At 37.6% G+C, this 15,225-nt stretch overlaps 3 protein-coding genes across 5 annotated transcripts; 1 reads left to right on the forward strand and 2 right to left on the reverse strand.

Moving 5' to 3' along the window:
* Window positions 1-637: 637 nt before the first annotated feature.
* Lkrsdh (lysine ketoglutarate reductase/saccharopine dehydrogenase) lies at window positions 638-6,089 on the reverse strand. The gene is made up of 10 exons (XM_083048304.1): window positions 5,674-6,089; window positions 4,896-5,378; window positions 4,335-4,560; window positions 3,652-3,979; window positions 3,032-3,395; window positions 2,639-2,961; window positions 2,144-2,393; window positions 1,750-2,013; window positions 1,281-1,662; window positions 638-903 (listed from the first exon to the last, which is right to left on the reverse strand). Exons 1-10 carry the CDS (start codon window positions 5,755-5,757, stop codon window positions 788-790), a joined length of 2,820 nt encoding a protein of 939 aa, XP_082904430.1. The 5' UTR covers window positions 5,758-6,089; the 3' UTR covers window positions 638-787.
* Window positions 6,090-6,240: 151 nt separating this feature from the next.
* Tfiifalpha (transcription factor IIFalpha) lies at window positions 6,241-9,462 on the reverse strand. 2 transcript variants are annotated; one of them, XM_083048309.1, is made up of 8 exons: window positions 9,447-9,462; window positions 8,641-8,795; window positions 8,457-8,503; window positions 7,997-8,368; window positions 7,604-7,929; window positions 7,217-7,503; window positions 6,690-7,033; window positions 6,241-6,595 (listed from the first exon to the last, which is right to left on the reverse strand). In XM_083048309.1, exons 2-8 carry the CDS (start codon window positions 8,662-8,664, stop codon window positions 6,382-6,384), a joined length of 1,614 nt encoding a protein of 537 aa, XP_082904435.1. In that variant the 5' UTR covers window positions 8,665-8,795; window positions 9,447-9,462; the 3' UTR covers window positions 6,241-6,381. The 2 variants fall into 2 exon arrangements, with proteins under 2 accessions (XP_082904435.1, XP_082904434.1); XM_083048308.1 differs by lacking the exon at window positions 9,447-9,462 and having other exon boundaries at window positions 8,641-8,957.
* An 84-nt stretch (window positions 9,463-9,546) lies between these two features.
* On the forward strand, window positions 9,547-13,967 carry Afg3l2 (AFG3 like matrix AAA peptidase subunit 2). 2 transcript variants are annotated; one of them, XM_083048305.1, is made up of 13 exons: window positions 9,547-9,823; window positions 10,266-10,389; window positions 10,470-10,815; window positions 10,955-11,048; window positions 11,123-11,288; window positions 11,387-11,522; window positions 11,630-11,748; window positions 11,859-12,134; window positions 12,210-12,437; window positions 12,569-12,795; window positions 12,872-13,048; window positions 13,175-13,393; window positions 13,482-13,967. In XM_083048305.1, the coding sequence occupies exons 1-13, from the start codon at window positions 9,737-9,739 to the stop codon at window positions 13,767-13,769; spliced, it is 2,487 nt and encodes an 828-aa protein (XP_082904431.1). In that variant the 5' UTR covers window positions 9,547-9,736; the 3' UTR covers window positions 13,770-13,967. The 2 variants fall into 2 exon arrangements, with proteins under 2 accessions (XP_082904431.1, XP_082904432.1); XM_083048306.1 differs by lacking the exon at window positions 9,547-9,823 and adding an exon at window positions 9,946-10,188.
* Window positions 13,968-15,225: the final 1,258 nt, after the last annotated feature.

A 15,225-nucleotide genomic window follows, 5' to 3' on the forward strand; every position in this document is an offset into this window, starting at 1 on the left:
TTTTCATGTATGTTACTTTATGGATACTTTTGAATATATAAATAAATTCATTTTTTTAAATATTCTTGTTTAGTTTTGGCACAAATTCTGCAGATAAAACGTCAGCAGTGAATAGCGCCAATCATCGTTACAGGATTTATCCAATTCTTGCAAAGCGTGATTGAATTCGTCACACAAATCAACTAGTCGTGTGACATAGACGTGTGATACTGGACATGTGCAAATCACGGCTACAGCTTAATTACTTTACCGGTGCAAACTCGTTGGAACTTTCCGATTGTTCCGGCGCGTAAAATCGATTCATTTCCAATCAAATTCTAACGGGTAGAGGCGAAGAGTGTTCCTGTGTTATCATTCTAATTATATCTTAAGGCGATTATAGAATTACTGCGATAAAAAAAAAGATTGCAATAAGCGAGATATCATTGTATTGTTAGCCATTTTCCACACTGAGGTGGTAATATCAATAAATGTTAAATATATCAAATGAAAAATCTCCTGTCTTTCCGGGTTTTCCATCCAAATGCTTTTGACTTATGTAGATAGGTAAAAATAAGAAAAATTATCGCACATATATATATATATATATATATATATATATATATAATTTCTAATTAAAATAATTTTTAATTTTATCATGATATAATTTATTGTAGTACATAGTTTTTCGCTTATGTATTAAATGAATAAAATGTATAGATATGTATATATATAAATTCTTTTGATGGATCAGAGAGATATGTTATATACACACGTTATAAGATTATGGCGATTTATGATGAATGAGTCACAGCCATTTGGAATTCTCGAAGGATTCTACTCCTTCTGCTCTCAGTCGATTAAGGATAGGTCGATATATATCGGGTGTAAAAGGTAGCATCATTCCACGCTGTTGAATTTCACCTGAACAAAATTAAATTGTATGTTAAAATAAATTTGCGCAGAGATGAATATTTGATTATAATACACGAGACATTTTGAATTAGATTAATATATAAATCATTAGAATAATTTCTCCAAAAAAATTGCGGTAATTTATATTAATGTTTTCAAAGAAATTTTGTTAATTATCTTTTATAAATTCTAAGCTTCTATTGAGGGAATATAATTTAGAAGTTTAAAGAATTCATTTATTTAATAATTTGATTATAAAAAACATTTATGTATTCTTGTTTGCAGTAATCATGGTTAATTCTATGCGAGAAGAAATATAATCAAGCAGTAGCAGCTTTCATTAGTCGAGAAATTGAATAAACAATAGAAAGGAAGACTATACGAACCATCCAGGATCATTTTGACGGCGATAGCTGTGGGATATCCGACGGTACGCGCCATCGCAGAATGTCCAGCAGTGTCTCCGTAGAGCACCAAGTTGATCCCTCTGGATTCCCTCCTGTTGTCCGGCCAAAGTATACCTACATCGTGCCTCAGTATCACTAGGTCGCGTTCGTTCTTCTCATAATAGAGTTTCTTCGACAAGTAGTGCGTAAGCGTGTCGAGAGGAGTGTTCAGTTTCAAGACCAAGTCCTCCTGCAGAAGACCGAGATCCTCGATGGCCTTGACGCGTTCCCACGAATTCACCCTTTCCGCCAGTTTCCTCTTCAGGTTCTCGTAGAAGATATTGTCGCTCGCCAGACCGAGTAGGTTGCACACCAACACTCGCTAGAATTTATAAGCGACGAACGATTTGGAAGAGAGTCGATACTTTTCGAATTCTGTGTGTGTACGCAGGAAATTGAGAGCACGCACCCACGTGATCTCCGGCCCGTTCGGATGCAAGATCGGATCTGGATTGGGATCGATCAGGCCGAGCAATTGCAGACCCAGCACGGTATCCGAGAAGCCCTTGAACCTGAGCGTACCTCGTAGTACGGTATTCGCGTTCTGCAAACCGTAGTAATCCCTGTAGACGATACTGTCGCGATTGGGATAGCCTTCTAGAGCGAAGCCAGGGAGAAAGTCCAGCTCTTGTACGGCGGACATCAGATCGCCGCCTCCGGCGATCTCCACTTCCTGGATGACGAAGAAAAATGTATGGATATATCTTTCTTTTTCATATAAATTCGGTTTTTGAATTCTATGTATAAACTATAAACTTTTTTTAAAAAATACTGATATGAAAAATTATTCACAGGATTATTACCTGTCCTGCGTGGAGATATTTTGCCGGCGCTAAGGTACTCAGCAAGGCACCTCGTGGAGACCAGCTGAATTTATATCTCAGAGGATTGTAGGAACACTCGGGCGCCGGCAGGCCACCGCACCACGAGACGAAGGACTCTATCTTACCACCTGCTTGTCTCACGTCGTCGAAACACTCAATCGCCAAAAGATGATCGATGCCCGGATCCAATCCAATTTCGTTCAACACGGTGACGCCAGCTTGCTCGGCTCTGCGTAAGAGAATGGGACTTTGATTAGTTTGATATTTTAGCTAAACATGTTATTCTGACGATAAACTATCCTATTATTAAATTTAAATCACGAATAATAAAACAAAGTTAGAGCTCTGTCATCGATAGTAAAATTCCGAAAAATAAAAATTTTTTTAAAAATATTCATTATGCATATGTTATAAAATTGACATTAAATGTATGTGTCTAAGACACATAATCTCGTTTATATCGGGAGCACTCACTCTTCGTGCAACGCCTTGACGTCATTGTTCATATAGCTGGCTGTCACCAAATGAGTCTTGGTTTCGATGCAAGCTTTAGCGATAACATGATGCAACGAGTACGGCAACAGAGAAACCACCACGTTCGCTGATTTCATCACGTCGTGCAAGGTATCCGGTCGATCCAGCACGTTCAGGAAGACCGGCTCCACGCCAGAAAACCGATTGGCCAGCGCGTCGGCCTCGTCCTTCAATTGCGAAGCCACCACCAGCTTTATATTCGTATCCCTGTGCAGATACTCGACCAAAGGCGCAGAGACGTATCCTGCGCCGAGGACGACTACCTATTGTCAAATTTTCCATTATTTTCGTCGGCTAATTATTTCATCAGAAATAGAGACGTTTTTTATATACCGTTTTTCTCTGTTGTTCTTTGTTATCAGCCTTGTGCTTGCTGCGGTGATTCAGCTGCCTGAGTTCTTGGATATATTCGAAATTGGGCGTCAGTTTCCCGTTGGACGCGAGGATGGCTCCAAGAACGGCGGGACTGAAATTGTGTTCGTCCAGTGGCTTCATCGCGTCCGACCGTATGATGTCCAGAGCGTACGGAAATAAGAGATTACCAAAGAAATCCGTCGATTCTCTCGGCAGTTGCGTAGGCATATTGTCGATCGAGCAGACTAGCACGCCGGGACCCTTGAAGGACTTCATGTCCTTGTTGCGATCGGCGTCGTACAGGCAGAATGGCGTATCAATCGTCGTGCACTCATTCATGAACCTTACGAAAGGCATATGATAAAATTAATCAGCAGTTAAAAGATCAAATGAATTCAAAAGTATATACAATCGCTTAATAATTTCCTTGTTAAACATGTAGAAAATATAGCCAACTGTCTGTACGATAATATCGCTATATAAATTACAATATTACTATGTAATTATTAACTGCGACGCGATAATATTGTTATAATTGTATAAAATTTTCAGAAATTTTTCCCGAAATATGTAAATCATAAACACGAGTACAGACGTACTCGATGCTGCCGCCGGGATCCGCGGATATGTCGCAGATAGCGAGCATCCTGTGCGGCAAAGCGGGTGCACCGACGCTGATCGGCAGCCATGGCGTATTCGCGGGTCTGAGCAAATACTTCGCGTCCGGTATTGTCAATAATTTCGGCGAATCCACGGCCCAGTATATGCCGTTGATGATGACTGACGCGTACGGTGCTATCTTCTTGCTGAAGGTGGAAATATATAATTCCGGATGTTGGTCGTACTCCTCGGGATCGAAACCGCCGTCCTCCTTCCTCTTCAAGTGATGCCTACGTCGTACCTCACAGCCATATATCTTCGTCGTATCTGAAACGATTAGAAGAATAAATAACGAAGATAAAATTGTCACCGCGTGATATAAAGTTTCCAGGGTAGATTCCGACAAAGATTCCTAGCGAGTCACATTAAGAATAGTTTCCATTCGTCGAAACTCGAAGAGATTTAATGATAAAGAAGTTAAAACGTCTCCAATAGAGCTATAAATAATCATGTAATTATATGTGTTTCAAGCAATACAAATTTCTGTAACATTCCACAATTAAAAAAATATCTCAAATCGTGTTTCGACCTAGGAGACGAAGTGAAGAGAGACAAGTTTCGGATCGAAATGTCAGTTAACAACATGTTTGTGGACGCGATAAGAAGACATGTGCGTCATTACCACCATGCTCGGCGACTTTCCGCAGCATTTCCGGCGGCACATACTCGTGGGGCAGTTCTTGGAAGACCTCCTGACCGCCCTGGCTGACGTTACCGCTGCCGCTGAAAACGAAGGTCAACGGGCCAATCGACTTCGGCATGGCACCCAGTGCGATCTCGTATCCCGCGCCACGGATCGCTTGGCGGGCCATTGCCGAATCCCGATAATTATGCGCCGGTCCAATGTGCTAATCAAACGATTACAACTGCGATTTAATGCACACTTACGCATACTGTGTGTATTTTCTATATAGGAAAGTTACAACAATTCTGTCATCGATCCTTCATGACAAGTGCTCTCTTATCACTTGTTTGGATTAGAGATTTTCTTTAAAGAGGAAATAAACTTTTATCAATTAGATAATATCAATATGTACATTCCAATGTTATTCTATTGTTATGAGAAAATTTAAATAGATACTGCACTACTTTCAACAATTTTGTAAAAATGGATTGATTCTAAAAATTCTTGTATGATCAAAGCTTATAGCTTGAAAAAAAAGGAGGAAAACATTAAACGTACCATAAACGGGGTGTGATGACCCAGGGCTAGCAGTCTCAAGCCCAAACCGTGCAGTATATTCACCATACCGGCCACTCCAGCATACTTGCCGAAGGCGACTACTCGCTGACCATCGGCATCGGTAAGCTTTTCGTAATCCAGGAGACGTATGTTCTTCTCCAGGATCGCACTCAGAAGAGGCATGTTACTCTCCTGTGCCTTGATGGTGTGCGAGAAGAAGCAGTACGTCTTGTTGGGTATCAGCTGATCCACGGGCACCTGCTTGACGCCGAAGATGACAGAGGCCGAGCTGATGTCCTCCTGGAGCAGAGCACCAGCCGCTTGATACGTCTGGGCGGGATAGGATCGTCGGTTGCTCGGTTGCACGATCACCTTCACTCCCGACCTGACGAGTCTGCGAACATTCGCCGGAGCTAACGGTGCTCTTCTCTCCCATACTGACTGGTCCTCTCGTCTTATGGCTATTACTTTGCCCTTAAGATTCTGAAAAGATTCGACGCTAAGGAATGCTTAAACAGTGATCATTTATTGAAATCGAGATTCATATTTTTTAATTTATGTTTCACGAAGTATTATTTTGTATTACAATTTATTAGACAGCGCGAAAAAAATTTTTAAAGAATTTTTAATTCATGGCATTCAGATTTTGAAGACGAAGAACCTGTTAGTTCTTGAAATAAATTCGTATATCATTCGTTTTATGTTCATTTACTTTTCACAAAGAACTTAGCAAGATCAAGCAATTAATATCATGAAATTCATTACTTGGGATGCTTACACTTATGCATCTGACGTTACAGATACCGATACGAGTCGCAGTGGTCAATAAATGACGTGATTCGGTCAATCTTAGCATCCGCATCACACCTTCGTCGATACCGATTAATGGCAGAGTAAAGGGTAAAGGTCAGCGTTGTCGAGAGAAATTCACTAGTTAAAACCGATTCGTGGTGATCGCGTCGACTGGAATAATGTGGTTCTTCTTGCGGAAACTCGCTTGTGCTTTGATGTGTCTTGAACCGAGTCCATTATACTACTATTATACTATTGCCTGTATACGCTCAATGTATACCGCCCAATGCGCGGGTCAGATGTAATGTCAGAAAGTATTACAAAATCACTGATAAACTCGGATTTACTGGCGTTATCAGTATCGGCGTGGTGGCCTTTTGGCCGTTCATACTGGCAGCATCATTTAAGTATGAACAATCACAAACAAGGAATTAACGAATACGCAGTTATTCCGGATGTTTAATACTCGCCATAATCGGAAAGATCATGGGTTTTGGAACTAAGATGTTTCGGTACAATTTTCTGTAAAATTTTTAATATAGAAGTATTTCTTCATCATTATTACAGAGAGTATCATTATCGTTAAATATTAGTTGAATGATACTGTACAATACGTAATCACGAACGCATTAAATAATCATAGAAACGACTAATTAGAAAAGAATCATCAAAACGACTAATTGGAAAATTAAAGTTAGTTAGATTGCGCTTTGATCGATAAATACATTTTATTCTTGATTGTCTGCTTGGTAGGATTTATTTTCTTCAATATCTGAGTCATTATGTTGACAAGCTGCTCGGATGTGAGACCGGTTTTTTTGGACTTGAATTTCTGTAACAACTCTGTTGTCGTCATTGGTTTGCGCATTAAATACCGTCTCACCGCGTCCTCCGTAATTCCCGATTCGCTAAAAAGATACCAAAAAATGAATGATATTTTGAAACAAATAAATATTAAAATTATTATACAATTTATTGTTCAACGCGATGGCAAAAACATACCTCGCTCCCGGTATGTACGATGTTACTGGGACTAGATTGAAGTTGTCCAACTTTAATTTCTTCGCTTGCGACAAGTCTGGAGATCCAGACTGTTTTCTCTTAAAAGAATCGGAAATCCCAGACGCTGCAGGTGTTGGCGTCGCCGATCTCGAACTATGCGCGCTATTAGGTTTCTTGTTATCTTTATCTTTTAGCGTTGTATCAGAGTCTGATTCCGAGTCGCTAGAAAAATCGCTAGAGGAATCTTTTCCCGAAGCAGATTTCTTTTGATCTTTCTTTTTAGCTTTTTTCTTCTTCTTTTTGTCTTTCTTCTTATCCGTTTCTTTACCAAGTTTGTCTTTATCCTGCAAAATGCGATATGCATTAAAGAAATTATAAGATAAAATATTTAGCAATTGTACTTAATGATAAATAATATGGGTTAGTTCATATCATTTAAAAAATATAGAAGCGCATAATGTGCAATATATATACACAGTATTTATCAATAACACATGTCACAACAACGATGCGTTAGATCTCCTTACTTTATCATCCTTTTCTTTTCCTTCCTCATCTTCGTCTTTGTCTTCTTCGCCTTCCTTCTTATCTGTTTGTTCTTCATCATCTTCTTCTTCGTCAGACGCAAGTAATTTCCTCAACGCATCCTCCTCTGCGACGGACTTAATTTCCTTCTGCTGTTCTAATTCTGATTCAGAATCGGAAGAATCAGAAATATAATCGCATTCCCTTCCCTCCTCATCGCCATCATCGCTTTCCTCGAACGCTTCATTATCCGAAGAATTCTTCTTCTTTTTCTTCTTTTGCAATTGACCTGAAGTATATTTAAAATTAAATTATATATTTTTATATACATTATATATTTTTTTATGTAAAAATAAATATGTATAATTAATGATTATTTCGTTTATTACCTTTACCCTTCTTCTTTTCCTTCTTCTTTTCATTCTCATCTTCGGATCCTTTTTTATTCTCATCTTCATTACTGCCTGACTCATCATCATCGCTCTCCATCCACTCGTCCAATTCTGATATTTTCAATTCCTTTTCTTTCTTACTTGGTTTCTTAACTTTACCACTTTCCACTAATTCTTCGTCATCACCACCATCCTCGTCATTTCTCAATCTCTTGCGTAACATTAGTGAGAAATAATTCATTACTTTATTCCTACGACTGAATTCCTGCTCTGCCTCTTCAGCACTGAGAGCCTTATATCTCTGGATTGGCTGAAAATTATACCTGTATGTGAAAGTTACATATGTTTTAGTAATTACCAATGAAATAATTAACGATATGAGATACCTACCATTCGTGTAAAGGAAAGGCCTCTATTGCCCCATCAGCGGCATGAGTAAAAACATAATACGCTGCATTTTCGCTGACTCCTCCCTCTCGTATACCTTTGAATTTCTTGCCAGTCTTTCCTCCCGATTTCAAAATCCATGGTTGATCTTCCGGCTTATACTTCCTACTGGTAATGCCATATTTTTTTCTTCTAGCTTCCTCTCTAGCGTCACGTCCGAATTCAGATCCGGCACCGAATTTCGGCATTTCCTCTTCTATACTCTTGTATTCCCTCATGTTGTTCTCTCGTTCCATTTTCACTTGAGTCCATTTTGAAAAATCTACATTCAACGTCGCATTGAATCTCATGACATTGTGCTTCTTCTTGCTGTTCCTATAACAGTTTCAATTAAATTATTTTCAATTAAAAATTTGTGATGTGTAAAAAATGAAAAATATATGTAAATATTAACGATACAAACTTTGGTACTCTAATACTGAATTCCTGCACAGACGGCACGACTGGGGTCTAAAAAGAAAAATTATATCTTGTATAAGTGTATCATTGTATGAAATATCATTTCTCTTCTAGAATAGTGTACAATCTTCAACCTGGTTACAGTACATAACCTGCAACTATTAGTTACAGCTACTATCTATACATACCTTTGACACTGTGCCTGAATTCATATTTGACAAAAATTTCAGAGTAATTTAACGTTACATTTACTATTTAAAGCTTCTTATAAATTATTGGATCAATCAGATGTGACTCGAATAATATCTCAACAGACCACAGATGCTCTCAGATTGCTGGATTGCTAATATTTGAAAGAAAACTTCTTTGGAGATGCGTTCGGAAATTCTACCTATGTCTTGATTGGTCAATTAAAAAGTTCCTTAAATCTATGGATAGGATTTCCGAACGCATCTTTAATTTAATTAAGATCATTAAGATCTAATCAAAGAATTCGAAGCATTAGCAAATCTTATAACTGCTTTAATTTTTGCTTATCTCCATCTATTATATGCAAGTAGATAGAAACATATAAATGTGTGTGTGTGTGTGCTGATTAATCTATATATTTTTACACACACAATTATAATTAGATGGAGATAGATATATGAATAATTTCGCGTAAACCAAAATACAAGCAGCTGTTTTATTTATAATAAGGAACACTGTTATAAAAATATGTTAATATTTTCAATTTTTAGCTGCTATAAATATGTATAAATTCGAAACGGCGACTTATGAAAACTTTAAAAATATTATATTGACATATTAAAATATTATATAACTTGTTGATAACAATTTTGATGTGTAAAATATCAAAAATATCGCTTTGACGTTTAAACACTCTTCTCTCACGCGCAATCTTGATTATTGCATCTTTATTTATATATATTCTGCTAGTGAGAATTAAGTTAAAAATTATCGAATCGAAAATCGAGAAAACATTTATTTATGCCTCGCGCAAATAAGAGAGAAGGATCCCGTGGTGTCTTGGGCGGGAACTGATTACACATGTCCCGATGACGACAGCAACGTCGGTGAATCCGGAGCCAATGCGTGCCTTCGCACGTCACCCATTGTCGGGCCACGGGTATCGCTTCGTCGGCAATAACTGATGAGTGAGATGGTTGCTCGCGGCCGGTAGTGCGCTCCCGAGATTTCCCGAAACGTTAATAATATATCTTAATAAGAGAGACGAGACTTCAATTCCATCGCAAAGGCTCGTCGCATCATCATCGTCCAAGCATGGCGCATCAAATGCTCTCGTCGGCCAGCAAACTGGAAAGACTGATTCTCAGGTCCACTCAGAAAGGTTATTTCGACACGCTTCAGGTACTTGGTGCATTATAACCTGTCGTCTCTGTCGCGTAATATTCGTGATATAATTGCTGTGATTCTCCGCCCATTTCTTTGATCAAAGTGACGTGACGAATGTCATCATCGTGCTCGATCGTGCGATCTTTTTTTATTGCAAATTCCGAATATCTATATAAATTTCGTGCGGTTAGCATATTTACTCTAGTTCTAAATATAATTTCTAAACGAGAAAACACACTCACGTGTTTGTTGTCATCGCTTACACCTTTCCGTGTAATCGTGTGCAATCTGCCGATTGCCGCAATTTAATATGTAGTTTACGTCAACTTTGCAATAGTTATTTGCAGTTTTCGTGAAGAGATTACGTGTCCGAAATGATGGTGATATAAATCTTGTCATTTTTCAAGTACTTTTTTGTACTAGAACAATAACAGTAAACCAAGATATATTCTTTCAGTTGAGGCGACACTTAACTTTGCTTAAAAATGGTACAACGTTATCCATGTTTGAACAGTTGCAACAGAAATTGAGATTATTTTGTAAACAGCCGCCTAAAGGATTTGAAAAGTTCTTCAAACCAGGTTCCTGATATTTTTATTCAGTCCTCTTTCCTCTGATAAAATTGTATAGTTTTTAACAATTGATATAATACTATGTGTAGGTGGAGCTAAAAATGCTGAAAATGTTGCTAAAAATGCTGAAAATGTTTCTAAAAAGGCAGAAAATGTTTCTAAAAAGGCAGAGGAAGCATCGAGTAAAAAAACTAGTACACAGAAACCTTCTTCATCTACCTCTAGCTCGTCATCCAGTTCCAAAGATTCTGGTTTCCAGTGGGCATTTAAGATTTTCAGCGACAGTTCACAGCGAGGAGGTAAATCGTTCGAAGGTAGTGACAAGAATAAGACATTCTTGATTCTGAGCGCACTTGGAGTAACCGGTGTGATTGCATATCTGCTTATCATGGATATCAATCAGAAGGAGATCACATGGAGGGAATTTACATACAAGTGAGTAAATTATATTCCTGCAATTACATATTGTTAATATATGTGTTCTGATGAAATAGCAAATATATATTGATTATAAAAGTTAAAAGTGATTAATATACTTACAATTATGCTAATTGTACATCTTTTCTTCTTTCAGTTATTTAAGTAAGGGTATTGTCGACAAATTAGAAGTAGTAAATAAAAAGTGGGTGCGTGTAAGACTTCTACCCGGACATACTGTTGACGGTTCTGTAAGTTCTCCTTTGCGAGATCAATGGTTTACTTATTTTGTCGGTTGTATCAGAATTTGATTTTTTTTTTATAGGATGTACTGTGGTTCAATATTGGAAGTACTGATACTTTTGAAAGAAATCTGGAAAATGCACAAATAGAATTAAACATAGGACCTGAAAATTATATTCCTGTGGTTTATAAAAATCAATTAGAAGGTTCAACTCTATTGTCATATCTACCGCAGATTCTTATATGGGGTAAGCAATTAATTTTTAATTTTGTTAATTATAATAATACACAGAGCAAAATGATCTTTATATCTGTGTATTATAAATATCAAGAAAATATATTTTAGGACTGTTCCTTTACTTAATACGAAGATCTGCGGAAGCAATGACTGGTAAAGGAGGTAAAAGAGGTGGACTTTTTGGTCAAGTAATGGAATCGACAGCAAAATTAATAAATTCAAAAGATATTGGTATACGATTTAAGTGAGTAATAAATATTTCTTTGTTGCATAAATTACATTATTGTATAACATTATTATATAAGCTTAACATTTCTTGTTTATTGATGTCTCATTCATATTACACATTAGAGATGTAGCTGGTTGTGAAGAAGCAAAGATCGAAATTATGGAGTTTGTAAATTTCTTGAAGAATCCGCAGCAATATATAGATCTGGGGGCTAAGATTCCAAAGGGCGCTATGTTAACAGGTAACTTTAGCAATTTAGATAAAATTTTTAATGGATAGTGAACTGCACGTGTCGTATTTAAAATATATTGATTGAATTTAAAACGTCATAAGTATCATTTTTTTTTATAGGGCCACCTGGTACTGGTAAAACTTTGTTAGCCAAAGCTACGGCCGGTGAAGCGAACGTACCTTTCATTACAGTATCCGGTTCGGAATTTTTAGAAATGTTTGTGGGTGTCGGTCCATCTAGGGTGCGGGACATGTTCTCTATGGCGCGAAAGCATGCACCGTGTATATTATTTATTGATGAGATCGATGCGGTTGGACGAAAGAGAGGAGGTCGGAACTTTGCGGGACATTCTGAGCAAGAAAATACATTGAACCAACTCTTGGTAGAAATGGATGGTACATCCTACTTTCAAGTACGAAGAGATCGAAAGCGTTGAGAGTGATTTTTAACGTTCAACTATCTTCTTTTAGGATTTAACACGACGACTAATGTGGTGGTGTTAGCGGCAACTAATAGGGTAGACATTTTAGATAAGGCGTTACTTAGACCTGGAAGATTCGATAGACAAATATTTGTACCTGCGCCGGATATCAAAGGACGAGCGTCCATTTTCAAAGTGCATTTAGCTCCTTTGAAAACTATACTAGACAAGGATCAGTTAGCGCGGAAGATGGCTTCTTTGACTCCTGGGTTTACAGGTATACAATCGATTGTATTGAATATTTTTGAGAAAAAATATATAAGAATAGACAAATATTTTGTGTAATAAAATTTTCCAGAATAATAATTAAATGAAAACCGTCAGGACATCATATATAGATTTTTTCAGGAGCTGATATCGCGAACGTTTGCAATGAAGCGGCTCTGATCGCGGCGAGAGATTTGAATGATAATATTCAACTTAAAAACTTTGAACAAGCTATCGAGAGGGTAGTTGCTGGTATGGAAAAGAAAACCAATGTGTTGCAACCTGAGGAGAAGAAGACGGTCGCCTATCATGAGGCCGGTCATGCGGTAGCCGGCTGGTTCTTAGAGTATGCAGATCCGCTTTTGAAGGTATTATATCTTATTCATTTTTTGCAATGATACAATTTTTTTTATTATTGTCTATAACTTTTGTTATTTCCCTCAGGTGTCGATTATTCCGCGTGGTAAAGGATTAGGATATGCCCAGTATTTGCCACGTGAACAGTATCTTTATACAAAGGAACAGTTATTCGATCGGATGTGCATGACGCTCGGAGGACGAGTATCGGAAGAAATCTTTTTCGGCCGCATAACCACAGGCGCTCAGGATGATTTGCAAAAGGTACTATTATGATTATGAACTGATTGATGAAGAACAGTGAGACAGTATTTTTACTCTCATCGCTTTCGATCTCGCGTATCTTTTTTGCCGAATTGATCATTGTTATATTTCCTATTCGTTTTAAAGATTACAGAAATTGCGTATGCGCAAATTACGCAATTCGGTATGAACGAGAAGGTCGGGAATGTCAGTTTTCAAATGCCGAAGCCAGGAGAGATGGCCCTGGACAAACCATATTCCGAATATACCGCGCAACTTATCGACAATGAGGTCCGAGATTTGATCGACAGGGCGCATAAACGAACGCGAGCTCTTCTGAACGAGCACAAAGAAAATGTAATCAAGGTAAAAGCTATTTTACATCGTCTACTTAAATGTTTGAATAACTTACCACGCGTTTTAAATAAATCGAAATAACTCGACACGATTTCAGGTCGCCGAGCGATTGTTGAAGCAGGAGATTTTAAGTAGGGATGACATGATCGAATTACTTGGTGCTCGTCCATTCCGCGAGAAGTCCACTTACGAAGAATTCGTCGAAGGCACCGGCTCTTTCGAAGAGGATACTTCGTTACCGGAAGGGTTGAAGGAATGGAATAAGCCTAGGGAAGAATCCTCCGAGGATGGTGACAAGAAGGACAAAGCGGCGGAATCTGGCGAGTCACAAACGCAGTCTTCTAAAGTAGCCTCCAGTGATAAACAGCCGCAGGAGCGATTATAACCTGTAACATTTTAGTCTCGCAACTTTGTATAATAGTTCGAAATACACAATGATAATCAATATAAGTTAAGATGTTTAACAATATATTCAGCTGCATCAGCTGTTGTAACCGCTGTACACGATAAGATCGTCAGTTTTTAACGCGACGCTCCTGTGATGTGTAGCTTTTGTAATTAAATTTAAATTGCTTTCTATGAATTTTCTCTTCGCAAATCCGTTTTTCATCTTCGTATTAGTTGAGAATAGTATTGTAGGAAGTAACATTAGAGAAACTCACGAAACTCTTAGAAACTTTAAGATCTCTTGCGTTATGTGTGTGTAATAAAACTTTGCAGTTAACTTCGTTTATTTTTGGACAATTATTAAAGATACATTTTTTGATATAATTTTGTGCCATCGCCCTTCACGTTTTTTGATGGAACAAAGGTGGACAAAGCTCGGTATACTTAATTTTTGAAGAAATAGGATTTTATTTTATATATTTATTAATTTTCATGTTTTTCTGAAATAGCTTATACGTCTCTTTGAAGAAGAAAAACTCAAAGATTATAGGAATGCAGAGTCGGATAAATCGTTCAATGTACAATCCATATTTAAGGTTTAGTTTATTGATAAGAAACATATCAGTAACACGATCGGCTTCTGCATTACATTACTGGGTACGAATTAATTTACGTCTGACGTGTGTCGCTTATTGCACATCGCTGTAAATATATATATGTATATATATATATATATATATATATATATATATATATATATATATGTAAAATTGCTTTCGTCGAGACGTCGCGACGATGCTCCACATCGTCGCGGCTTGTGCTACGTAAAATTTGTAAAAGTGTATCCGCCACTATTTTTTATTCGTGATTCACTCGTTGATCGAGCGTTTTTGTCGTCACGTAAAACGTTTTATCCTACACATCTCGGGTGAATGCTTCGTGTTTTGTTAATTCAACGCTCGATTCAACACCTGACACGCGAAAGCTGATCTGACCTGACCTCGATTAATTTGAGAATTTCAGTGAAAAATAATCATCACGATGAGCGGATGAACAATATGAAAATCTGAAAACATTTTTAAGCGTATCAATATTATCTGAAAGAACTTTTTTTTTATCATAATTATTTTAGCATCATATAAATGGAATCTTGTCTTCGTGACAGGTACTGAATCTGCGGAGATGTTAAGCACAGGGTCTCTCTATCCCCTTGGAAGGGGATAATCGTTCTATCGACAGGTGTAGGTGTACAGATGCAACGACACGACGTTATAAATGACTAATAAAGTCTGGTTTGACATTAAAAAGTACGCGCGACGTGTACATATTTCTAGTTGAAGTTTGGTGTTACATTGTTCCAAAGTTGGCATATTCACCTTTATCACCGTTCGTACATGCACGAGTTTTCTATGGTAGTCCGTAAAATTGTATGTGTGTATGTGTGTGTGTGTGAG

This window comes from Prenolepis imparis, unplaced genomic scaffold, assembly GCF_030444845.1.
Source record: "Prenolepis imparis isolate NDT839.2.m4 unplaced genomic scaffold, iyPreImpa1.0 SCAF_10, whole genome shotgun sequence".
Lineage (NCBI taxonomy): Eukaryota > Metazoa > Arthropoda > Insecta > Hymenoptera > Formicidae > Prenolepis > Prenolepis imparis.